Below are 26,682 nucleotides of genomic sequence, written 5' to 3' on the forward strand. Positions count from 1 at the left end.
TCGGCAGTGGCTTCTGAAACGCTCGATTCGAGGCGCATCCATATAATATGGCCTGAAACAGAGGTAGTCATTGGCTATTCAAAAACAATATACAGGCATACGCGCACCCCCCTCCGAACCACTTGCCATGCCCAGCAACACTCTCTTTTTTAAAATGTAAACTATATATGTACATACAATCCAATTGCATAGGGTGCTTCCTATGCCAAAACAAGAAAGGAATGCTAAAGTCGAGCAGGCTCAACTCTTAAATACCCTGTACCACCCCACAAAAAAGTAATTAAATTAATTTAATTAAAATAATTAATTAATTTAATTAAATTAATTAATTTAATTAATTTAATTAATTAATTAACTAAAATAATTTAATTAATTAACTAAATTAATTTAATTAATTAACTAAATATTCCATGCATGCATAGATACATTTACATTTACATCAGAATCGTGCCTTATGCGTGTTTGTGTACTTGTACATATGTATGTATGTGTGCATTGGGCCTGGTTATATGGCTATAACTTTCTTTCCGATCATTCTATCATAATGAAACTTGGTATACGGATATACAATTACTAACTGGATGTGTCTACCAAATTTTAGTTCAAAATTCCAAGAATTACGGGAGTTATAGAAAATCGTTAATAGGGGGGGAGTGGGGGGGTGGATCAGAAAAAATGAACAAACTCGTCCTTTCTCGGTCTCAGGAGAATCTGTATACCAAGTTTGGTTATTCTAGCTCTTATACTTTCGGAGATCCTTGCGTTCATACAGACAGACAGACAGACAGACAGACGGACAGACGGACAGACGGACAGACGGACATGGCTATATCGACTCGGCTTGTCATGCTGATCAAGAATATATATACTTTGTGGGGTCTACCAAGCCTCCTTCTGTGTGTTCCATGTGCACTCGCACAAAACTAATATACCCTTGTACCCTTTGGGTACAGGGTATAAAAATATTAACAATTTCCAACTAACCCTTTCCTAGGTCCTAAGCTACATCAAAGTATGTATAATATGCATACATGTAAGCACAAGTATAGGGCGAATAAGTACAAATTCTTCAGATGATATACACACAGAGTACTTACAATATACCAAAACGTACATGGACTAAAAATAGACACAAATGATAGATAATAATCATAATCATAATGATAATAATAATAATAGTGACAATACCGTCGCCTAAATTACTAAAAGCTATGCTACAAGGGCATTCCCAAAATGAATTATTTGAATATGTATGTCGGCTGTATGTGTAAGTAATGGGTTGGCGCTACGCATGCGCAGATGCGTAGGCATACGTTAGGTAACTGTCGTGTTCTTCATCCTGTGTTATCCTTTGAATTTCAGATTTGCAGAGCCGACGCCTTCAAGGGCTCTGGACTGGGCAATTGACGGATTTGCTGTCCATTCATCTCTGGCTCGAAGAACCCGGGGAAGGCACTGTGCTTTGGCATATCCAAGTCTTGTTCGGCGCCCAGGTTCACATAAGTCGGTTTCACCTCCTCAGCTGTGGATGGATCGTGTGGCTCGTACACTTCCGTTATGGGCGGCCAATTTTCGAACTTTTGAATGTTGTTTTCCAGCCGCATGTATTTGCGGGTCGATGTCTTCGCATTTTGATCACGACGTACTTGGAATTTTTTGAATACTAAGTACTCGATCACAAAGGTTTCGATGACGATGTGAGCCACAAAATTGAGAACGCCGTATATGATCATATAATATCGAAAGTTCATTTCCGGCGGCACAATCAACTGGAAGAAATCGGCCGCCCACTCGGTCGGATAGACAATCAGGTAGGTGACAATGCAAATATTAAGCACAAGAGCTAGGCACAACGGCCAATTCGACCAGATGGCGGCCCGATAGGGAGCACCTTTCGAGAACACGATGGCAAGTATGATATACTGAAAGCAGGATATGGCGAACATGGTGTAGTTCTCATAGCACCCGAGATGCTCCTCGTTAGAATGTTGAAATGGCACAAACCAGCTCTGTTGGTGCACCTGGTACCAACCTGGAACAGAACACGATTATAAAAAAAAAGTGAGCATTTTTTGTTTAGTGATGAATTAATGCCAATGATCTACTCACCAGCCACTTGGAAGACAATCACCACACATATATGAAGCACGAGGGAGACCAAGGGTGCTGGCGATATCAGCGAACTGAGCGGCACTTGCTTCGCCAACCGACCTGCATACGCATCGGTCTTGCCGAAGAAGAAGGCAAAGACCGATAACAGACCCAAATCAATATATAGGTATTGCTTGTCCGTCAGATTTGAGTCAATCGAGTAGAGTATCATGACAGATATGAACTGAACCAGCGAATAGGCTGCCATGTACTTAAAAATGCCAAACGATGTAACCAGGGCCGCTCGTCCCTCCTTAATAACGTGAGGGACGGACGCGATTGTGGGATTACGGGATGTGAAGGGAGATGCTATCGAAGATTCCGTTTCACTTAGTGAAATGCCGGTGTGTGCAACTTTCAAAGCGCCACAATCGTTGGCACCATCTCCACACATAGCCACACAATAGTCCAATTTTTGCAGTTCCATGACCAGCGCCTGTTTCTGTTCCGGAGACATGCGGGCGTAGATGACGCCGCGGGTCAACAGTATCTCCATTTGATCCGGAAAATGATCTCGCACCACCTGCCATGTCTTTCCGTCCATAGCGAAAGTGTAATGTCTGCGCCAGTTATCGCTCAGGCGATACTCGTAGTCCCGTGAGTCCCCTGGCGATGCGCCCATTCCCATTGGGGTGCCAAGCTCGACATCCTCATCGTTGTGGGTCCAGGTGGCGCAAGTCTTTACGCTGGTTAGGCTGTCGCTATTCGGCAGGGTGCTCGGAGCGCAACTACTCGGCGTAGAAGGAGGCACGACGCCATTTACCAAGGAGTGATTCTGCTCCTTAAAGTTGTTCCCGTTGAGTGCGAGTGGGGCGCCGATAGTGGTGCAAGTTTTGCTGCCCAGATCCAGAGTATATTGCAATTCATACTGCACATGATCAGGTCTTTGTCCGGCATGATGGTCCAGCGGTGCCGCATGCACCGTAATCACAGCCTGCGAGGGACTCACGATGCCACAATCGCGTGCGACACTCATCGCGGTCAGAATGTTATCGCCAGTTACCATAATCGTCCGTATATTGGCCGCGCTCAGCGAATTGATTACCTCTGTCGTATCGGGCTTCAAACGGTTTTCGAGTATGACAAAGCCCAAGAATTCTAGATTATGTTCGACCTCTTCACGGGACAACCTTTGTGCCTTGGTATAGTTCAGCTTCGGGCTGAGGGTTTTGAATGCCATGGCAATGACTCGATAGCCCTTTTTGGTGAATGTTGAAAGCTGCTGGGAGTAGTTATCTGGGATGCTCTGGGGATGGCACAATTGCTGCAACATCTCGGGAGAACCCTTGCAATAGACATTGAATCCCTGGGCGCTCAGACAACGCGTTATGACAGACATGCGCTGCAGACTAGACGTAAAGGGGAACTCCCTCACAATGCCGTGATCGTAGTTCTTCTCGGCCTGCGACAAACCAACGTTGGCGAGCAAATCATCTACGGACGATTGCCGTTGCACCCCAGCTGTCTCTGTTAGCGCTAAATTCGGCTGTACATCGCCTCGGTTCGGTTGACGGAGAATCGTTGGATAGATCAGGCCATATTTTTCGTTTTCAGGTACGTTTTTGGAATCCTCGAGTATCCAGCCAGTCGATTGGAACATTTTCAAATCCAATGGATCAGCCATCATTTGACCATTCAGTACGGTTATAGAATGACAGGTGACCATGCCGAAGAGAAAATTGTCGTAAGGCAAACGCTGAACATCTTTCAGTGGTATTTGAAACTGGTTCGTTGAGGACTTTGGCACCACACCCCACATATCCAGGCCATCTTCGGTGAGCGTGCCGGTCTGCAGAGACGTTGAAATTGTGGGGCATACATCAGAATTAAGTGAGATCCAGCATTACAGCCACTCACCTTATCGAAACAACAGCAATCTATGCTACCAGCAACGTTGATAGAACGCGGAGCTATGCAAAATATATCATTTTTCTTTAAGCGCTTCTGAGCATAGAAGCGACCAACAGTCATGGCAGCTGGCAGAGCCGGCGGCACCACAATGGTTATTAAGTCCAAGGATTCTACTGCTATTTTCACGCCGTCCGTTCCACGCAATATCTAGAAGGATTCAACATCGAGCTTAGTTTTAGAGAAGCAAATCGGGACCAGATATTTACCTTTGTCACAAGGGTATAAATGAAGCCAACACAAGCGATCAACGCCAAGCACTGAATAAACTTATAGGAGTCCTGTTCAAACTTATAGTCCACAGGCGGCGGGTAGAGAATCGATCTGATGAGTCCTCCCTTAGCTGTAATGTTGCCAGTGTTAATGACGAAGGCCAGCACCTTTTTGGATCCGATGTAACGCGTCTGAATGACTTTCGTTCCACAGAACAAGGTGTGCCGTGCATGCTCCTTTTTATCGAAAATCACATCACGCTTCATGGGCAACGGAGTCTTTGTGACTGGCACACTCTCCCCAGTTAGCATCGACTCATCGAGAATGCAGTTGCCTGAGAGGAGGACTGCGTCGCATTGCATCGTACAGCCGCTGGAGGGGATTTCAATTATATCACCGGGCACGAGAGTTTGTGTGGGCACCTCTTTGGAGACGCCCTTCGGATTGACTACCCAGGCATTGCCTGTATTGAGCACAGTTTTCTGCAAGACGTCTTGGTTCTGAAAGCACACAAGCCACGGATTGATCAGAACACATTCAAATGCAAATCCAAGTTTCATTATTGTTATATAGCATAGTTAGGGTACCTTTTTGGTTTGTATAATGGACATGCCAATGCCGAATACCGACATCAGTATTATGACACAGGCATAATAGTAATAGTCATAGGTGAACCACAGAATGACGGAGAAGATTTGGAATACATAGAAGGGGTTAAGGACTTCCAAGAACAGCAGTGTTTTCACATCTCTATATGGCACGGTTATTTCATTGGAACCGTAAACAATCCGTCGCGACAGCTGCTCCTGCTCCGACAGACCCCGCTGCTGATGGAAATACGAACAGGGCACATTACAATCCAATCCATTAATTTTATTAAACGAATTCGTGCTGGCGTCCCAGGCATAGACCAATTGTTTGCACCGAAAAATTCGGAGGCTGCGACAATCTGAATAAAAAGGATAACTGATATTAAAGAGACCAGCAATTCAAACGTACATATGTATATTTCTAGCTAAGTCCCCGGCTAACCTTTTAATGAACCTTTTTATGAAATTATAGTCATATTTAAACTAGTCTGCAGAATGTATATATGTATGTATTATCTGTTAATTGTCTGTTTCCATACCCCCCCGTACCCCCCACTCAAATATAAGTATAGTATATGACGTAATAAAACGAATGTAAGTTTACTTTTGAACTGAGCGGAGGAGAAGTGCACCGACAATTGCAATTTGGTCTCATCCAAATTTTCTGGGGATCTTGGGGTTTCGACGGTGTGTGCTTGTTGTAGCAAGCATTTGCTGAAATGGAACATATCGATCGATAAATATGAATATATCCATATATATATATATGTATAGATTTATATAGACACATGGGTTAAAGAGTGCTCACCTCAAGTCCTCTACGGTCAGGTTGCTGACAGTCTTCACATGGTAGACTTTGTGCTTTCCCTGGTAGTCTTCTTCGACCAGCACCTGTTCGGCATCCTGGAGGGGGCAGGGGCGGCATGTGGCAAAGAGATACCAATGACGCCACCAGTGGAGCACCAGACGCAGCAGTCCGGCTGTCAGGCATATGCAAATCCAGCAGAGAAATGTGCGCATGCGTGAACGCTGATAGCCGCATATTTTCATCTCGTCCTCCTGACTTTGGTTCAATACACCAATGCATGGCTTTGGATCTGGAATCGAAGGATTCATTCAACGTAGGACGACTTCGTGTATTGTACTTGTATTCTAGAGTATCATATGCATGCTTATACACAATACTTATACTATATTTATATACCTCGAAAGATGTCTGGGCTCGTCATCAGTTTCTCGTAGAGAGGGTCCGATATTTCGGATTTGATTTTTTATTTCTTTCACCTCAAATATGAACTCTTTTCAAGTTGGCAACGAGCCGCAGAACTTTGTCATGTGCAGTGAGTGTGTGTGTGTGTGCCTGTGTGTTGGTGTGTATGTATGTGCGTGTGTAGGTGTGTGCGAGTGGGTTACTTGAAGTTCGAATAACCTTGTCCGTAATGTAGTTACGAGTGCATTATTAGACAACCGATTTCTCTTTGGCTACAGCGACACCAAATGCATTTTTTATTTTTGTATTTTTTCTTTTCCTTCAGTTAAGTTTTTAGCGTTTGTGTTTTTTTTTTTTTCAAACTGCGCGCTTGGAGTTACGGCGTGAAAATGAAATATAAATTGAAAATCAGACTGGCTGTGACTGAAACGTTCGTCTTTCATGGTATTATTTAGTTAATAGGTATGAATCGCATTTTCGGCTTTTATTTGGCACGTTTTTTACCGCATTCCAAAGAAAATGCTACCAAAATCAAGATAAAGAGCAATTTTTTTCTTTCATTCTATTTTTGCAGGGCAATGTGATAAACCGACTGGTTTTTCCCTTAAAACTTCGCACACACACACACACACACACCCACCCACATCCACCACACCCATACACATCGCAATCAGCACGCGTACTGAGATTGGGGAAAACACTTATGGACGACTCGTTGCCGTTGCCGATTCTTCTATAATTACTCTGTTCTTGAAGACGGGCGACTACGTATGGGGCCTAATCGCAATAGGCAGCGGATAGATTAAGGCAGATTGATAAGCAGCTCGTAGTATAAATATGTACATACATACATGCATACATATACATACATGTATGTATGTATGTATGTATGTACATCTGTACATAATTTCGTATACGATCGTTAGCATGAGAGGGAACACGAGTTATAGGAATGCGACTCCAGTCCGCTCCGCTTCCCGTTCGCACTGGGAATTTTTTATGCCTGCTGCCTTTTATACGTTTATTTGTTTATAGGGCCCCATAATTAATTACTTCATCTGACGACGATTGCTGTTGCAGCACACAACAAGTTGAAAACATACACATGGCCGATAGCACGAGGAGCTCAAAAAAACAAAAACAAACAAAAAAAGCCCCACTTAAAAAACTTAAAGAAGAGACAAGAGCCGGGCACGAAAAGGTACACGCACACACACACTCTCTCACACACACACACACACACACACTCACACGCACACACGCACACAAAATATACATAAGTTTTCAATAACATTTGTCAATTAAAAATTTGGCGCACTTGCACAAAATGTTCAAAAAAAAATGAAAATAAAAATTATTGAAAATCGAGACATGTACTCGCATTCGAATTCTTAATTGAAGTGACTTGACGACGACGACGACATCAGCGACGACGTCGACGATGGCGACGACGGCGACACGGCGAGCGTTCGAGTTTCGCTCATCAGCGTTTTTTTGTGTTTTGCTTTTTGTTTTTGTTTTTTCAGACAGTGGTGGCGCATATAATATTTACATTTCAATAATTCTGTGCAGACGCTTATGGCATTATTGTGTGTCTTATGCGTTTATCATTTTGTTCTCTTGCTCATTTTGTTGTTGTTGTTTTTTTTTTTTTTTTTTTGCCTGCAATATGGTGGAGCGGTCCATCGACCGATCGATCGATCGACTGCCGCGTCACATCCGCGCTTCAATATAGAGTCGCACCCGCACCAAGCACCCTCAATCCGATTGCCTTTCGGATTCGCATTCACGTTTGTATTTACATTTGCATTTGCATTCGAGTGAGTTCGCAGCACCTGCAGCTGCGATTAAACTGTCATTGTTCTCGTAGTAGTTGTTGTTGCTGTTGTTGTTGTTGTTGACTCTCTTGGCCATCTTGGCTCGTTATTCTTGCTCTCAATGGAGACAGAGAGGTGGCGACCGTAGCCAACTGCCTACCTAAATAATACAAGTAAGTGCCAGCTCCGTAATTAATTATGGAACTCTAAATAAAGAACAAATTATGATAGCAGACACTGAATTGAGAGAGCAGAACAGAACAGAACAAAACAGAGCAGAGAAGAGTTGAACGGAGAGGAGCGGGGCGGGGCGGGGCGGAGCGGGATCTGAAGAGTCAATTGATCAAGAAGTCGAGTGGCAAAATTTTATTTTTATTTTTATCTGTTGCTTAATGAGTTGTTTACGGCGAATACGAGCATATCTTGAGACGTCGGCAACGCCATCCACGCGTATGTCAAGCAAAAGCACAAGCACTACCACCACCACCACCACCATCAGCACCAGCACCACCACCACAGAGCTCTGGTATTGCCGCTGCTGCTAAGCGAACTATGACAACCACGCAACCACTTCACCAATGCTCTCGATACGTCACAGTCAGAGTCAGAGTCGGATGTGCTCAAGGGCGAACCGCTAAGCGAACTTAACTGAACTGAACCGAATAGAAGCCGACGCGTGACTGTAAATTGCTTTTAAAACTCTGATCGGCTCAACTCTGATCTGTTTTGAGCTGTTTGCCTTAACCCTCACCGGGCCCGGTAACAGTCGATCCGACTCGAATCGACTCTACTCGATCCGAGTCGATCCGTTCGTGCCTTTTAAAGACACACATTATAAGACATTCTCAATATAAACTTGGATCTATTGCGGCCGAAAATTCGTATTTCGATTACTTGTTCCGTGTTCGCCCTAGCACGTATTTTCCATTTCCTAGTTGTGAGTGCCCCAGAATTGATATTGGAATTAGAATACCAATTGAAGTTAATTAGTTGACTACAAGTATTTCTCCAACTCACAGCAATTTATGTTGACTGCACTAAACAATTCCCGAATGGCCTAATTGATTGAATTTTGACTCAATTAATAAATCGAACACACATTTTTAAGCAAATATGTATATACATTGGGGGGTTGGGGGCTATTGATTGTTTGGTTAATCATAAATTTTGCGATTGCGATCGTTACTTCAATAGTAATCGGTAGCTCTTACCACATACTTTGTAATACATTTTAGCAATATATGTATATATATATATTATATGTAACAACAAAGACCGGCCCAGTTGTTTTCAACTCTTCAATTTGAAATTTTGAAAAGTTGAAATGCGATTTAAAATATTGGTAGCTAGCGAAGTAATTAAGTGTGGGTGTTCGCTACACTGTGTGCTGGAAGGTAGAAAAAAGTATATTCGTTTGAAACGAAGCGGTGCGCCGAAACCTGCAGCCCTTCCCAAGGAGCCACTCATCCTTTAAATAACTTATAAGCATATCGTTCTTATTGTTTCTATATGATATTTGATCCGAACGGTTAATCCGATTCAAACTGCAAGCATGATTTTAAAAATTACTGGCAGTTTTAGAGTGTTTTCATATCTAAAAAATGTCAAACTGTCATGTTATGTCCAAATCTGCTGGCTGATTGCGCAGCATAACAATAATAAAAATGAAAAACTATCTAGAGAGATTTATCCTTCCCGTGGCAGTTATATATTATAATATTCGGATCCAATTGAAACTTTGCAATTATACCAATAAACATTCCAATACGCAAAGTGGTTTCGATATTTCAATTTCCTATTGCAGTTAGAAATTATCCTTAAGCTCATGCCTTACATATGTTGTAAAATACCAGTACCATAGCGTCCGATACACCTTCTTCTAGCAATACTATACATTACATTATCAGACTAAACCCAGTATACCATTCGCATGAGTATAAAAAACCAGCTCGAGGGAGAGCGGAAATTGCATATCAAGGTGTGAACGGAATTATGCATCTATAGTATTTCTAAAGTATTATGAAATACCCTCTTATAGTTTCGAGGTAAAGGTATTACATTGAAATAATCTCAAGATAGCTATAAGAACTTATCGATTTGATTTATTAGTTAGTGTAATGTGATAACAATGAATGAACAATGAATAGGTGAGGGACCCCAGCCAATTGGCTATTGAGTTTATAGTTGTGCGATCGTGAAAGATCAAAAAGCGCCGTCAACTTCGTCAGCGTCACATTCTGTCAAAATTATTGTGAAATTTATGACTACGAAAAAATGTAGAAAGCTAAACAGAAGCTACAGAGGTAGCGCCAGCTTCGCAAATGAATCTGATTCATTAAGGAAATATTGAAACCCTACTGAGTAATGTAAACGGAAATATTTTAAAAACCAATGAGAGAAACAGATGTGAACATCTAAGGATATTTTGTGGACTAGAACTCTAATGACACTAACATACTAACTCGAAAATGGAAACAATTTTCATTAAACCTTCTGCAATGGTAAACAATATTTGTTTTAAATCGTGCGTGATCGTGAGTTTGTCATCAAGTTCTGTCACGCGCACAACTCAATTCGAGTTATCAAATAGCGTCGAATCATATGTTCTCAAAATGAACAGTTAGCATAGATAATTATTAAGTATATACTACATTGTATTGCAAACAGTAGACTGCGAAAAAAAAGAGGGAACTTTCTGAATTGCGAAAGAAACACACATTCAACCATTACATTTGAGCCACCTATCTTGAGAAGCTCAACAATTCGTTCATTGTTGCTATGACAAACGTACAAGCTGGTATATTATGTACATAAATATTACATACATACATACATACATAGAGTTTGTAGAGACTAGTGATAATGGAGTTTAAAAAGGACTGCATACTTTTGGTTCAAAAGGTTTCGTTCTTTTGACAAACTCACTATTGAACCCATATCGGAAATGACTGTTGACTCATAGAACCCACAAAAATGAAATGAAAAACAAAAACATAAGTCGAGAAGTCGCTTGAAAGTGTAATTCGTGATTTGTTCAAAATATTTAGCAGGGCATAGGAATACAGTATAATTGTAAAGAAAGGAAAGCAACCATGTGACTTACCACCGACAAGTAGCTGGGAGTCCTGTAGATCGAAGTCTTCGTCTTCACCCTCCAAGCTACACCCGTCCCCGGCTCCCAAAAGCTTCAGATCCTTGCCATCTAGATGCAGGCGTGTGGGCGTCGACTTGGCCGGGGTGTTGAGGCTGCTTTGGGCAGCCGTATTGTTATTGTCAATTAGATGTGGTGGATGCTGTCCCCGCGTCTGCTGCAACAATTGCTGTTGTTGTTGCTCGTGTGCGCGGGCATAGGATGCCACCAGATCGATCGGCTGAGTCGGTGAATGCCACCAATTCAGCTTCAACATGTTGTTTTTGGTTGCGATGCGGGGAAAGTGGAGGTTCGTTCGCTCCTGATGCTGAGGATGGGAGTGGGTATGCGAATGCGAATGCAAATGCGACTGTCCACTGCTGCCATCGAGAAGGGCATGGAGGGGCAGCAACTCGTGCCTGGCAACAGCCTCATCTGCAACGGCCAGCAGGCAAGCGCCACCGTCTTGACTGCCAGACATTTTTGTGGAGACTGTTCCCTTTGAATCTCAGCTTGGATTGAGTCTGGTATCGAGAAAGGGGAGTCGCACACAATCGAGCGCTGATTGCGATTGCGATGATGATCGCACAAATATTCTAATCTGTATTTATGTATATATGTATGTATATATACTCGTATATATACACGTATGTATATATGTGTGTGTATATATATGTTGATATCGAAACGTTTTTTTCTTTTGTTTACATGTAGTTTGCTTAGTATACAATTTTCTCACTTTGCGTTTGACTCGCACTTCGGTTTGATTTGATTGTCTTTGTACAACTGAAGTCGCCACTGGCGGCAATTTTGGCAGCCGGCGATGTCAGCTGCGCAACTCGCGAGCCACCCAGCAGGGGAACGAGGGGGACGAGCCGGAGCCGGAGCCGGAGTCAGGCATTAAAAGGCCGTTGGTAACAAATGGTAAATTAATGACTGACAACCCTCTATGTGATACCATTTTGGCGCGCGACGACAACACAGATGCGAGGCACACAGGACGACGAAGAGGAAGATCCGTGCCAAAGTTCACCAGCACCACCACAACGATCACGACTATAACCACAGTCGAGAGGCAAACGCTTCCTCTTCCGTTTACAAAATTTGAAGCGCTTGCGTTTGCGCTGACGCTGTCGCTGTCGCCGAGTGCGACCGAATATATAATTGGAGGTGAGAGAGGAAGCCCTATGTGGCTTTTTAGTATCTAGGCTGGCGGCTTTGGCAGTAGTAATGCTGTAGCCCCGTACCCGTATTGTCGTCAATCATCCAAAGCTGGCGGTGATGCCGTCCACGAGGCACGGGCAGGAGCCCCGATGTTGCGATACCCCCGGCAGTCCTCCGCTGCCCACACGCTTCTCAAAGAAGAACTGCTTTACGTATTCCTTCTGCAATAGCACCAGATCGAGTAGCGCCTCACAGTAGGCCAAGTTATAGATTTCCCCAGCCACCACTGACGTCGTCGTCCTCGGCGTCGTCCTTTCTCTTGATGGGGATGCCGCACCGCAACCGTCTCGCCGTTTGCGCAACCTCCTCTTGAATAGCCCGATTTCCACCTGCTGCTTTGCCGCACTTTTAACTGAATTCATTACGAAATGACGCTCGCTCGGAGAAAATACGCGTTTGTTTGACAAGCCAATGGTAATGACGTGCCAAAATTCTAGTTACACACACGGACCGCAAACAATATCGTCTATCACTCAATCACTGTTAATCCTCAACGAATATTTAGACAGTATAGTAGTGGCTATAGCTATCGTTATGGATAAGCTGATTTGATTTTTGATTTCAATTGCTTTTATTTGGTTTGACTTGAAGTTTTTTTTTTATATATGTATGTATGTATGTATATTTATTTGGTACACACGCGACGATTATTTCTTTTATATTTCCTTCAATTTTGTTTGCTCACTTGTGAGTTGGTTGTTTGGTTGCTTCCTTGAGTCACTGTTAGAGAATTCTGTGAAGGCTTCTGCTTCCAAATCAGATTTCAGATATTCACATTTAGAAATGCATTCAATATGTTTCTGTTAAGCATTTAGATTGCGTTTCACGCATGGCCTGAAGCCCGTTAATTAACAATGATTGCCGATAAACAAATTTACAAAATATGACCGTTTCGTATTGTTTCTTGACGACTTGCTGTTGACGACTTAAAAGATGATGACAACGACGACTTTTTAAAATTGCACTCATTCCTTTCCAGGTGCCGTTCAATGGCATATTCATCGCGACTAATGCATTTGCGTGGTTCCCTGAAACGAGCGGGCGTTTTAAATACATATACAAGTATATTTAAATGTATTCTATGAGAATTATGATTTCCTATGCACGGCGAGTATGTGATTTCGTCTTTTGAGTTTTCAGACAGCGACTTGTACATAATCAATAAAGATGCCAACGATGCCTACTGCTTTTTCATTTTTCCTTCCTTTTGTCTTGTGGGTGGTGTTGTGTTCTGTTTATGAACTGGGCCCCCCACATTTTTGTTCACACAATTGGCGCCGGCGCCTGCGCCCTACATCCTGCAGATGTTGCCAGACCTCTCAGCTACAATATACGAGTAGTACTTGTACGTATACGACTATATGTGAGTTGTTTCTTGAAGCAACTCAACTGCCGGCCGCCTGACTGACTACTCGACTAATTAAAAAAAAAACAAAAACCGTTGGGAATCTCAGCCAAAGGCCAGGCCAACACTGAGCGCTAGTCGCACTAATAGCGACCAATTAATGAGAAAATTTACCGCCCAGGGCCCGTGTCAACAACAAATATGTTCTGTCGTCTAATTTTACAGCTTCTGGCCATGAACTGATATAAAAAATTGCGTAATGCGGAATGCGAAATGTACTCAATCAGCTATCGCTAATTCGGCAATAACAAGTTATGGATATATACATATGTATAGTATGTACATACATACATAGACGTGGTTAAATATGTATCTATGCAGTTGCGACTGCAGTTACTTGCCGGCATTCCTTCCAAGTATCCGAAGAATAAAGACCAGCAATTATCGCTGCCACTTCATTTTCTAAGCGGTGGCAGACTTTGAATTCTGACTCATACCCGATGTGACAATTGCTTGGCCTGTCGAAATTGTTTCAAACCCCGATAGCTTCAACATTCATACGTACATAAGTACATTCATACGCATGTATGTATGTACATATGTATGTATATAGATATGTATGTACTACAAGTATATGCACTTGGATATTGATAATATAACGAGCGACAGAATTGAAAAACCTGCCTGTGCCAGCATTTTGGCAACAAAATCACGCAACACCTACACAATATGAGGGGAGGCTCTTCTGATCGATCTCAAGGCATAGAGACATCCGTCGCGGTCATGTGCGTACATATTTACATACGTGTGTGTGTGTGTGTTTGTGGTGGACTCATATGAGCGGCGAGCACACACATGACTCAGATACATTTGATAAAAATACAATATGAACGTTAGCGATTCGCATTTCCTTATTTCTATTTTTTGGTAGGCAGCACGATTTAAATTATCAATTGAACACATGTACAAGCCGCGTCGCCATTTGTATGAATTCCACGAAAAAGAGTGTGAGCGATGAAATTACTTTTAATTTATCCTTCTTGGTTACTTTTCTCACTATATTTTGCAATTGCAACTCGAAGATACAGTATCTGTATCTGCACGCGTTTTTCGACAGTCGGCAATCGATCGCAGCCCTGGTTTAGTGTGACCAAATCGCATGTCGCCAGTGATGCCAAATACTAAAATTCTTGCCAAATCGAATCCGATCTAACTGAACGGTTTGCCAAACTAACTGTTAATGCTGTTTAATGGAGCTTTAAATTGCTTTGAGTGAAGACAAAATTAATGCCTTTTTCGTCTTCCCTATCCCTATCATGATCAAAAAGAGTTTAAATTCATTCTATTTAAATACTTGCAACAAACAAATCATTGAAACAAATCGTGTATTAAACAACTTAAACTGCGGACTCTTCTTGAAAGCGGAAAAATGTGAAAAGATTGATATGTTGAAGTTTTTGCTTGCAATTCATATACATATGTATGTACATACTTCCAATATCACTAGCCCATACCAAATAAGACAACAACAACTTTATGTCATACATATAATAGCCAGTGGCGTATATATAATTCAACAATTTCTTCGATAAATATTTACGGTCTACGGCTCAATATAACAGAGTTCGGCGGCTTCGAAAAATGGGTTGAACCGGTTCAACCGCGCTTGAAGGTCGCTCGAGTTTCGCTCTCTATTTAGAACTCTGCATTGAGCTGGTTTCTTTTCTTCTTTCCTCTTTTTTAATATAATATAATGAATAATACGCAAGATATAATGTATTGACAAATAATAAAATCTGAATATACACACACATATATATTTATGTATACATCATAGATATTATATGCATGCATATATGTACTTAAAATAATTTGCATGAACATTTCCAAATACTTTTCGCATGCAACAATTTGAAATATGTATGTATGTTGATAAATATATGTATGTATATATATATATAAATATATATATTGCTCGATATGCAGTAACGAAGAGGAGAAGTACACATTTAAGGAAAACCAAACGATGGATACTTCTCTGCCAATTCGCTCATTGCCTCATTGCATGTTTATTTTAATATTAATTTTGCAGCTGTTCATTCTCAATCAGGATTTGGATTGCCAGAATCTTAAGCCGTTTGATTCTCACTGGTTAGTGTCTTGGTTGTGGTAGTTATCGTCGTCACGGTGTCCGTAGGCTGCTCTCCATTTTTGCTCGTTTGGATTGTGGTCACTGTTGTGACGCTTTTTTGCGGATCACCCGAACCAGCTGCCAAATCCTCAGCAAAGGCGGTGAGATTTGCAGGCAGAGGTGCTTGGTTGCACTTTGTTACAAGGGTCTGGACAAGCACGTCCTCATAGTTGTCTCCCGAAGGCTGCACATTGTTCGGCTGCTGCTGTTCATGTTGCCCAACTGCCCAAGCCAGACTGTGAATGAGCTTGTCTTCAGGCTGTATTTCCAAATCTAAAGCCGCTTGGCGGGCTTTATGGAAAGTGTGATTCATAAGAAATCATTGTGGCCGAAATTGAAATTCATTTCATTTACCTCTCTGTTCAATGTTCTCCTGCGCCAGCTCCAGCACCTGCTTTGTGTGCTCATTTGCAATTTGACGTATGGCGTCAATATCATGCTCGTTCGTCAGTATATCGGTTATAGTTTCGCTTGGCGTTGGTGGCGGCGTAGTGCAGAAATCTGTACTGCCTATTAAGGAAGAGATATAGAGTGAGTTAGTGAAAGTAGAAATGGATTCCCAGATGAACCTCTTCCCAACGATATAAATATTCCAAAGAAATTGAAAGCTATAGTTTTGTAGATTGTGGCAGTTAGACTTTAACTTTTCGTGTCTATTTTAGTAACAATATCAATATTATTCAGAACTTACCATTGTTATCGTTTTCAGGTTGGGAGAACTGTGGCGCATGCGACACCAATGTCTCTATGGACTCAACTATTTTCTGGGGCTGGACGGTCGCATTTTCGTCCAAGCTAAGGGAAGCAATATTAAGAGTTTCGTTAAGGCCATCGGATAGATCACCCAATGGTTCTTGGGGTGCGTGCAATTGTAATCTGGCGGCGGCCATATCGCGTTCCAGCTCATCGGTCACGGGCTCTAAATTAAATATACACTTGTCGACGATGTCGGATCTGCCAATTTTGTTTAATGCCTGTGCCATGGCATTGCCTGTGGCCTGTGGGCCCTCAGTGCGTAGCCAGAGTCGCAACATAACCATGGTCTGTTGTGCTGTGTGCTCGGGATACTCAGCTTTGACTAGCTCGATGTCGGCCTCGGGTACACCCAATTCTTTAGCCAGCTGCGGCCAGTCTTTGCCCAGCATGTTGCTTATATCCGACAGCCGTAAATCTGCGCGATGTATACTTTCGTTGGAGCCCAGGTCATTTAGGTGGCCTCTTGCTAGGGGCTGTTGTTGTTGCTGCTGGAGTTGCTGTTGTATTTTATTCTCGGCCTTTCCAGCGTTGGCTCTAATCTCGGCATTTATTAAATCCTTATAGTGGAGGCCATGATCGATGGCCAAATTGCTTAGGCTCTTGCGACTGCCGCCTACATTACCGTTGCCATTGCCGTTTTGGCCAATGTCTGGCTGATCGGCCAGTGATACGTTCAACGCACAAATCGGCTGCAATGGCGCCTCACCAGGACCCACCTTTGGCTCGCTCATGAAGCAGATGCGGGCGTGCGGCTCATCCTGGTGCTTGATATGTACGATGAATGAGAGGCGGTTTTCTCGGAACGCCTGGAACTTCATGTTCAGCTGTTCGCCAGATTTCAATACCGGCACCAAATTGCCGCCAAACTCCAAATAAATGTTCTGATCCTCCATAACCTCAATGTCGCGACTCTTCGCCACCTCGCTGAAATACTCTTGTTGCTCGAGCGTCTTGTCCTCCTTGTCGTCGGTCATGCAGAACACCGAAAGCTTTGCTTCCGTTGCAGAGATTCGCTTGGCGAACACTACGAACTTGACCACGAACGGCACCTGAGTCATGCATGTATAGAGCTCGGTGGCCATGCGGCTGGCGTCAGCAATGTTGCGGCAGTCCATTAGCCAGAAGCGCGCCGAGACAGTTGTGGTAAATGTCACGCTGTCCTTAACAAAGGCTAGTGGAGTCGAGCCGGTGACATCCTCCCACACGGCACGGCTTTGGCCGCCAGTTATCGAGCATAGCAGTCGTAAGGTGGGCGCATTGGTGCCGCTGTAAGGTGCATTTATCATGCCCTGCGTTGAGGCTTTGGGAGCCGGAATACTCAGTGTGATCGCCTTGTGGAACTTGCGACGACGTGGCTCCACGGTCACCACCGGTGATACTGCAACGCCCTGGCCGAGCAGTTTGGAACAACCCTTCAGGTCAACTGGTTGTGCCTGAAGACCGACTCGAATTTTCTTAGTCAATGCATGAGGCGGAAATATTGCTTGGACTTGTGGCACCGCTGTTGATGAAACGGTCCCTCCATCGGGTCCAATTGCGTGCACCTCCTGGCGTATGCGCGAGACCACAGCAAAGAAGTGCGGTACATTTTGCGTCACAATCCGTATTATGCGATTTGTGTGCAGATCCTCGAGTGGATTTACATCCGCATCGATAGCCTCATTGAGGGCCTCCAACAGATTCTCTTCATTCTCGTATAGGGTGTGTTCACGCCAGCTCTCACCATTATCCGATCGCAAAATAATGATCTCGCGCTCCTTATCGCGCAACGAACCAAAGTGCGGCACCTCCAACACAATTGGGCTACAAAAAACATATTCAGGGGACAATTACTTTATCTGCATCATTATCATCTCTGTAAATACCATGAGAAAATACATTTGGAAAGTCTACCTTACCTCAAAAATTTGCCCTCAACTGGAGACATTTCCAAAATTCGACTGACCAATGCCTCGCCCTCCATCAATGGCGGCGGATTGGTTACTCTTTGCGGCTTCACATAACGACATGTGATGCGAGTTGGCTCCGAACAGGCCTTGGGTGGTACAATTATACGCACACCACTGTGTCGGCAGCCACGCATCGAACCGCCACGTGCATCCACCAAGAACGAAACTAGGAAACTGCAACAACAATAAATTAGTCTCCTATGTACATGAAATGGACCGATCGGCACCTACCCCAGATGAACCGGAGGCTTTATGATGGACACATTATCGTTTGGCCTTGGGGCAGACGTGTTCAGGTTGTGTCTAACCACTTCGGTGATTTCTTGAACGAGAAGACCATTTTAATGATAGGAAACAGTTAATGCTTGAACTGCAATTAGTTTAGTGTGCCATACACTATCTGGCTTACAAACATTATAGAAAGCTCACCTCTTTCAACACTACGCCCACCCATTCCATCTAGCTGATCATTATCTGGATTTGTAGTGTCATAGTTCTGATGATCATGCTCATTCGAGGTTTTTAAATCATCGGTCGCCATGTATTTATATTGATTGTGATCCAATAGATCTTCACCACCTTCGTCCTCGGAATCGGACAGTAGTGCCTCGTGCATCAATTCGGGAGCGACAACCTTGTATTTCTCCTCCAGCACGCCTGTCGTCTTGTTGACAATAGATGTTTGTGTAACTACCTTGAGAGTCTCCACAGCTGTGACGTAGCCAAGATTATGCGCAATATTCAGAGCTGTTTGACCGTTCTGCCAAATTAGAGAAGATTAATGATTGTTATAATTATTATAGCTCAGATATATAAGATATATGCAAAATAGAACATCTCTCTATCGGTTTTAATACTCTCTGGACACTTTTTTGTTTGTTTTTGGGACGAAGCGATCAATCCAATGTCTTACCAACTGCCCGACCTTTGCCGAACTACGCCCAACTTTGATTCTCTAAAGCAGTGCACCCACACATCTCTACATCAGCGTTCAACATTTGAATACATGCAGCAGCAGCAGCAGCAGAAGCAGAAGCAGCAACCAGAAACAATTGGGCCATCGAGCCGTTGGCCGTCCGTAATACACTCTCCTCATTGATCTTAGCGCTCTTCTTCTCACAACCCCATAGCATTTGTTGTATGTATCACATATGTATGTATGTACACCACTAGCCTCTCTCACACATACACACACACACACACACACACACACACACACACACACACACTCACATACAGGCACTCAGTTTTCCACAAAAAACAAAATTTGAAAAATTTGGACTAAGAGCACCAGTGGCACCTTATATTTCGGTATCTGATCCAGTCAACCAGTTGGGACGTGTCCCTCACACTTTCCCCATAGCATTACCGAGAAGGAAAACTGAGACACCGACACTCATACCGATACTGTCGATAGCGACAGCGGCTTTGTCTACATTCCAGTAGTAATTCAATCAATGAGAACAGCCCCCGTCAATGTATGCTGATTACTTAGTGTGCTCGATGCCCAATTGTAGTGTTTGAAAAAAATGCTATATGTAGAATAACGAAATGATTATAAATAGACTTACAGTCGCTCTGTATACCTATGTTGTTGTTGTTGTTACGGTTGGGTTTGTTTTTGTTGCGGTAGTTTATGTTTAAAGCGTCCACTTTAGACTAAAAAACTCCTGCCTGCGATGGCAACGAAAATTGAACTCATGAGCAAAACGAACTAACGAGTGTTTTTTGTAATATCAGAGCCCACAATTGCGCGTATTCTTAATTGTTTTTTTGATTAACATTAAATGCCGTGTCGATAATGGATTTGTATATGTGTGTGCGTGTGCGTGAGTGTGTTTGAGTGTTTATTTGTATGCTTAGATCATTTCCCCCGTTTTGGACAGTTTGAAGATACAATTCTGCTACGTAATGATGAGTCAAAGCTTTTACAATTCAAAAATGTTTGAAGTACTATGTTGTTTTATAATCGCGAACTTAGATTGCAACATAGCGTCCCCCGTTAATAAAACCTACGTAGTCGAAGAGCTCACAATAGACTGATACTCTTCAAACTCAAACCGTACGACTCTCTAACGGCCGAAAGCGCTCAAAATAATCTCGAATAAAAAACAGGTGGCAGTAAGATTTCAGTTCCTATTATAACGTGTTGTTATACTTTCCGCAGTCGAAATTGTCAGATCAGTATAGTATGTACACCTAATTCTGTTTTTACACGGTAGATTGGTACCAGAAACAACCGTGTAAAAAAAGACATTGATCATATGCAAAAATAGGTGATTGCTTTCTTATCTCTAAAGAAATATATGTATATGCAAGTTTCAATTTTCAAACCGTGTTATATCAAAACCGTGTAAAAACCGAATTAGGTGCATCACTCTCAAATAAACTTTATAAAAAATAATTCAATTCAAACACTTATAAATACAGAGTTCGGCTGCAATACCCCTACATTATTTGCACTTTAAAATATTTCAGCTCTATCTGGTTTGTAATGAGCTTGGTTTTCATATGGAAAATACTAGTCTTCATGCCCACTTTGATCTCCCTTCTTCCAATAAAAATATCCACTAATTATCCTTTAATCCTACAAACTCGTACGCACTATGTGATAGATTTGCTTCTAATTACAAGTACAATTTGGAACAATTTCAATATTTACTTTAGAATTGCAAGCCATAAATATAAGGAGACCTAAAGAAACGCATTTAAAGGAACCTCAATTTAATTAACATTTTCAAAGCCTTGTAAAAGCGAAAGAAATTGCAACGTAATTTTGAGAATATTTATATTTGAACTTACATCTGTCACGGCATCGGGATTGGCCTTGTGGCGCAGCAACAAGTTGATGACCATCGTGTGACCCTGCTGAGCTGCCTGGTGAAGGGGTGTGTAACCAATGTTGGTGCTCATCTCAATGTTGGCATCGTTCTCGAGCAGAAACTTAACCATATTGATTTGGCCGTAATGGGCAGCAATGTGGAGGGGCGTATAACCGGACCGGGTGCGTTCTGAAATGTTGGCCCCATTGTCAAGGAGAATTCGCGCCACCTCACTCTTGTCCTCCTGAGCCACCAAATGTAGTGGCGTTAATCCGTTCTTTGCCGCAACGTTTGCATTCACACCGTGCTCAAGCAGTAACTGAACCATGTCCGCATGTCCCTCTTGAGCGGCCAAGTGGAGGGGCGAAAAGCCAGACTTGCTGACTGCGTCAACATCGGCGCCATATTGCAACAAATTCTGGGCGATTTCCATTTGATTCTTTTTGGCTGCAATGTGCAGGGCAGTGTGGCCATTGCGGGCCGCTATCTGAGGTGAAGCGCCTAGCTCGAGGAGCAGCAAAACCACTGACTGATGATCGTAGTGCGTGGCCACATGCAAGGGAGTCACATCATTCTTGCCCTGACAGTCTATAGTGGCGCCTTTCTGAAGGAGCAACGCTGCTACACGGTCCTTGCCATACTTGGAAGCGAGATGGAGAGGCGTGAATCCCTTGTTGGTGGCCGCATCCAGCTGGGCACCATTATCGATCAATAGCTGACAAACCTCCTCCTGTCCTTCCTTGGCTGCAATGTGCAATGGAGTGTACGCATCCTTGGTCTTGGCATCTACATTAGCGCCGTGCTGTAGCATCAGCATAATAATGTCCATATTGCCCAGACGTGAGGCCACATGCAAAGGCGTCTGCCCCTCCCTGGCAATGGCATCCACCTGGGCGCCATTGCGCAGCAGGATGCGTATAATGTCCGTCTGATTGGCACGTGAAGCCAAATGAAGTGATGTCTCCCCACGCACCGTAGGCGAATCGGGGTTGGCATCGTGCTGTAGCAGATAGATTACAATGTTCATGCAGCCCATGAAGCTAGCCACGTGTAGGGGTGTCAGGCCAGACGCCGTTGTGGCTCCAATATTCGCACCGTGTTTCAGCAACAGTTCCACTACCTTAATGCGATTCTTTTTGCATGCAATGTGCAACGGAGTAAATCCGTTCAGAGCCCTCGAATTGGGATCAGCGTTATAGTCAAGCAGCAGCTTCGCAACGCGGACATGTCCACAATGAGCGGCTACGTGTAGGGCCGTCAAATAGTCAACCGTAACCTCATCTACGGGTGCCTTGTGATCCAACAGCAGACGAGCAGCTTCATCGTGTTCCCCCTGGGCTGACATATGCAATGCAGAGAGTCCGTTCTTGGTCTTTGACAAGATGGGCGCATTGTTGGCCAACAACAGCTCGATTACCTCCACGTGACCTGATCGCGAGGCGCAATGCAGCGGTGTGAGACCATCCCTTGTGGTCGCATCGATGCGCGCATTCTTCGCCAACAACAGACGCATAATGTTCGCCTTGCCCCACTTGCAGGCCACATGCAAGGGTGTGATGTTGTGCTTGGCCGTGTAGTTGACATTGGCGCCGCGCTCCAACAGCAAATCGGCAATGTCCACATTGCCATAATGCGAGGCAATGTGTAGGGGCGTGAAGCCAGATTTGGAAGTGACATCGGGGTTGTGATCATTCTGTGAAACGAAACCGCAATAATTAGATGATAATGCTGCCGATCAAGATTAGGCTTTTATGGTGGCTACTTACATCGAGTAGTAGAGTGGCCGCTCTAATGTCATCTTTCTTGGCCGCTATGTGTAGAGCTGGTAGGCGGACTTTACAACGCGTATCGTTCTCGAAAAGCACGGCAACCACTTTGTCATGCCCTTGTTGCATGGCTACAGCTAGAGGTGTGAAGCCATCTTCAGTGGCCAGCGATGGATTTGCGCCCTTGGCCAGCAGAAAGCGCACGCAGCCATCGTGATTCTCTTGAGCCGCCATGTAGAGTGGTGTAAATCCATTCAGCGACTGAACATTTACATTGGCATTGTATTGAATCAACTGTTTGATGACATCCTTTTGGCCAGCCAACGAGGCAATGTGGAGTGCTGTGTTGCCCTTTTTTGTCGCATTATCAACATTGATGCCGCGCTGCAGCAGCTCGCTGACAATATCCACATACCCATCCTTGGCAGCAAGATGCAGTGCGTTCAGGCCGTTCTATGAATAGTGAAGGCGAATCGAGAAAACAGGTGAGTGGGATCTTAAGTGGGTCGGACTTGTTGAATTTCCAACTTACCGCATTGCAAGTGTTTATGTCCGTGATTTGGCCAGTTTCGATGAATTCCAGAACTCGGCCGAGATCCCCACTGCGAGCGGCTCGTAGGAACGATATTGTTGCATCGCTCTGTGTGGAAATCAAATAGAATAAACGTAATTCAGTTCATAACTCTCCAAAGTCTTTAAGCAATTGTGTTTACAGCATAGATATTCTGTTTAGTTTATTGTGATTTTTACGCTTCATTTTTAATTTAAATCATCCTTCATACACCCAGCTTCTATGAGCTAGAATTATTGCCAGAATTTGTTTATTTAAAAAAATAAATTTTTTAGCCCTCCTCTGCGCTTCTCCCACTAAGAACTTGTATTGATAAAAGCAGAATTTATTAATTTTTAGAAATTATATCTGCTCATAACAATAAGATTTCGTTTTGTGTATTTGTTTAGATAAGTACTTGAAAGTGCATCATTCTGGAGCCCTCCCCATGCGAAGCACTTGTTAGAATCCTAAGTCAATATTCATTCGACTTCTGTTGTCGGTTGGGTCAAATCACAATTCATTTTAGAGCCCTACTACCATATACCTATACATAGCATGCATATACATATGTGCGAAAAAGTTGTCTATATTTCCGCCCTTCATATTTAATATGACGAACGACCTCAATGCCCAGCCCAAAAGCTCAACCCTTTGAACTTGCCTTAGGCTAAATATATAACAACCTGTATATACTTGTATATATATGAACATATGTACATATGAATATATATGTATAGTATATATGTATGTGTATGGATCGAATATAGGCAATCGATTTCAACTTCAAAAGTTCAAGCATATACGATTTGTGCTACCCTTTATGGCACACACACACACACACACAGATACATACTTGTATGTGTATATGTATTTGCTTGCTGACATACATAAATACAAATGTAACTGGTGTTGTCCATAGAATGGAAATGGACATGGAATGACTAATTGACACGCACCCCCCCTTAATAAATGTTCATGTGTATGTGTGTGTGTGTGTGTTAAAAAAAATTTAAATTGTTGTTTGGCATCAGCAAAAGTAACATCAACATCAACATTAAATATGTATGTTTGTATGAATGTGCCATCTATTGTGTGCTGTATTGTACTGTATTGTATACACTACTATATCATATGCGGACGCCACCGCAGCAGAGTGTGAAGCGACCGACAATTGCTGAGTTCAGTTCACACATACACACACACACACACACACACACACACACAAGCACACGAACTGGATATTCATTCACATGTGCGTATGCGTATAGCTAGCGATATAGCTCTGTAGCTATAGCACGTCTATATGCCTCAATTCAACGTGTAGATTTGTAGATTTGCGTGTGTATTTGTATTGAGTGTGTGTGTGTGTGTGTGTGATGTGTGTTTGTGTGTGCGTTGTGCCAAAGTGATCTCATCTCATTGGTTGGTTCAATGAGCGGGTCACTTTTGCTCTAGATATTTTTTTGTGTTTTTTGCTGTAATTAAGTTTGTCGTTGGAATGCCAGTGCCCGTGACAATTTGCTTATTTAATCGGCATCATTGCATATCATCTAGAATCATCCTAAATCCTTAATTCTCACCTGCTTTTGATGCTTTGCACTCCCGTTGTCCAGATTGCCGTTGTCCACAGGCTCGCTATGCTGCTGATGGCCATGATGTCCATGCCCATGTCCATGTGTGTTCACATCCGTTGTTGTTGTTGTTGTCGTCATCTCACCGCCTCGATTCTTCGTCAACGATGTCACATTCCCGTTTTGTATTTCGCCTAGAGTCATTTTTTGCGATCCCTTTTAGAGATAAATATGTATATTATTCACACATAGTATGTATAAACAAACGCATGTGATTAAAATGGGAATATGTTAAATACATATGTGTAGTATGTATATATGTATGTACAGTATGTATGTACACATTATGCGGTATGCGGTTGAATTGAAAACAAACGACCTAAGTACAGGTGCAGGGAAGGCAGAAGCCCCTAAGAATTTCCTAGGTACATAAATAGTGCGCTCGAGCTCGATTACAATTTACCTATGCCATTTGTCAATATTTATCTAATCGCTGGTCTGTTCGCATGTTATTCCATATAATAAAAAACAGATAGTCGGACAGGCAGACAGACAGGCGCATCAGACACACAGTTGTGTACACAATAGAAAGTTGAAAACAGAACATAAATCTTGGATCCGGACGCGTACATTTGTATCTATGTATGTACATGGGCATAGGTATGCAGGCACATACATATTCGTACATACATATCTATGTACATACATAAGTATGCATGTATGAACATTTTGTTCGTCGCAATGACGTCACGCCTTCGTCGGTGGGTGGATGAGGGCACATACACAATTATGTATTTACAAAGGTGTATTGGTATGAATATGAATGGATACACAGATATTTACTCGGTTGAGCTCAACAAATGGTAAAGAGCGAAAATTTCACTGTTTTTTTTCTTTTTTTAAATGGATTTATTTCGTTTTAATTTCACAAAAAATTAGGCGGCGGCGCACAGTTATGAATCTGGTTTAAATACTGCGTATGTATAAATATGCGTATGCATGGATGTATGTATCTAAGCATCTATGTATTTTTGTTTTGAAACTGTGCGCGAAATCACAGGAAAAAAATAACCAAGTTGTGCGCGTCCGTTGGAAACTTATTCACAGACCGTAAAATAATGAATAAATAAGTGGCGCACAGTATACTTCGGTTGTTTCTGTTTCGCACCTTTTGTTTTATTAGCGGGGAAAGGAAAGTTGAACTCCGTTGAGGCAAATAGTTTTAGTGTGGCCGCATTTTAAATGAGCTATGGACGCTCTACACATTTTTTAGTACGTTTCGCTCGTTGCACAAGCGGAAAATATCGATATGTTTGTCCTACTCACACCAATGATACTTCATATCGATAATACCGTCCTTGTCACCAGTGGGATATTCATTAGTGTTGAAAAACACAAATTTCAAATCAGATTGACAGCTCTGAAGCTTTTAGCACTTAAATCCAAGATTAGGCTTTTTGTGAATCCCACAAGCTCTTTGGCAAGA

At 42.8% G+C, this 26,682-nt stretch overlaps 2 protein-coding genes across 4 annotated transcripts; both read right to left on the reverse strand.

The window, feature by feature from the left end:
• Positions 1–1,139: 1,139 nt before the first annotated feature.
• On the reverse strand, positions 1,140–12,488 carry LOC115627718 (probable cation-transporting ATPase 13A3). 2 transcript variants are annotated; one of them, XM_030523462.1, is made up of 8 exons: positions 10,993–12,488; positions 5,671–5,959; positions 5,467–5,576; positions 4,860–5,221; positions 4,269–4,772; positions 4,009–4,209; positions 2,110–3,940; positions 1,140–2,032 (listed from the first exon to the last, which is right to left on the reverse strand). In XM_030523462.1, exons 1-8 carry the CDS (start codon positions 11,498–11,500, stop codon positions 1,359–1,361), a joined length of 4,479 nt encoding a protein of 1,492 aa, XP_030379322.1. In that variant the 5' UTR covers positions 11,501–12,488; the 3' UTR covers positions 1,140–1,358. The 2 variants fall into 2 exon arrangements, with proteins under 2 accessions (XP_030379322.1, XP_030379323.1); XM_030523463.1 differs by lacking the exon at positions 10,993–12,488 and adding an exon at positions 6,067–6,572.
• Positions 12,489–15,619: 3,131 nt separating this feature from the next.
• Positions 15,620–26,440, reverse strand: LOC115628054 (ankyrin-3). 2 transcript variants are annotated; one of them, XM_030524010.1, is made up of 11 exons: positions 26,365–26,440; positions 25,206–25,412; positions 23,605–23,712; positions 23,073–23,525; positions 21,287–22,999; positions 18,914–19,244; positions 18,716–18,806; positions 18,434–18,658; positions 16,471–18,338; positions 16,134–16,289; positions 15,620–16,070 (listed from the first exon to the last, which is right to left on the reverse strand). In XM_030524010.1, exons 2-11 carry the CDS (start codon positions 25,398–25,400, stop codon positions 15,718–15,720), a joined length of 5,493 nt encoding a protein of 1,830 aa, XP_030379870.1. In that variant the 5' UTR covers positions 25,401–25,412; positions 26,365–26,440; the 3' UTR covers positions 15,620–15,717. The 2 variants fall into 2 exon arrangements, with proteins under 2 accessions (XP_030379870.1, XP_030379871.1); XM_030524011.1 differs by lacking the exon at positions 26,365–26,440 and adding an exon at positions 26,040–26,143.
• Positions 26,441–26,682: the final 242 nt, after the last annotated feature.

Source organism: Scaptodrosophila lebanonensis, unplaced genomic scaffold, assembly GCF_003285725.1.
Source record: "Scaptodrosophila lebanonensis strain 11010-0011.00,11010-0021.00 unplaced genomic scaffold, SlebRS2 tig00000098-arrow-pilon, whole genome shotgun sequence".
Taxonomy (NCBI): domain Eukaryota; kingdom Metazoa; phylum Arthropoda; class Insecta; order Diptera; family Drosophilidae; genus Scaptodrosophila; species Scaptodrosophila lebanonensis.

Bases quoted from the DNA above. Each gene is read 5' to 3' on its own strand.
- LOC115627718 (XM_030523462.1), bottom strand. From the start codon at position 11,500: ATGTCTGGCAGTCAAGACGGTGGCGCTTGCCTGCTGGCCGTTGCAGAT. The intron at 5,960-10,992 runs GTAAGTCACATG...CTTCGATTCCAG, and splicing joins CTCCCAGCTACTTGTCGGTG to ATCCAAAGCCATGCATTGGT. The intron at 2,033-2,109 runs GTGAGTAGATCA...GTTCTGTTCCAG, and splicing joins GATTGTCTTCCAAGTGGCTG to GTTGGTACCAGGTGCACCAA.
- LOC115628054 (XM_030524010.1), bottom strand. From the start codon at position 25,400: ATGACTCTAGGCGAAATACAAAACGGGAATGTGACATCGTTGACGAAG. The intron at 23,713-25,205 runs GTGAGAATTAAG...ATTTCCACACAG, and splicing joins GTGCAAAGCATCAAAAGCAG to AGCGATGCAACAATATCGTT. The intron at 19,245-21,286 runs GTAAGTTCAAAT...CTAATTTGGCAG, and splicing joins ATCCCGATGCCGTGACAGAT to AACGGTCAAACAGCTCTGAA.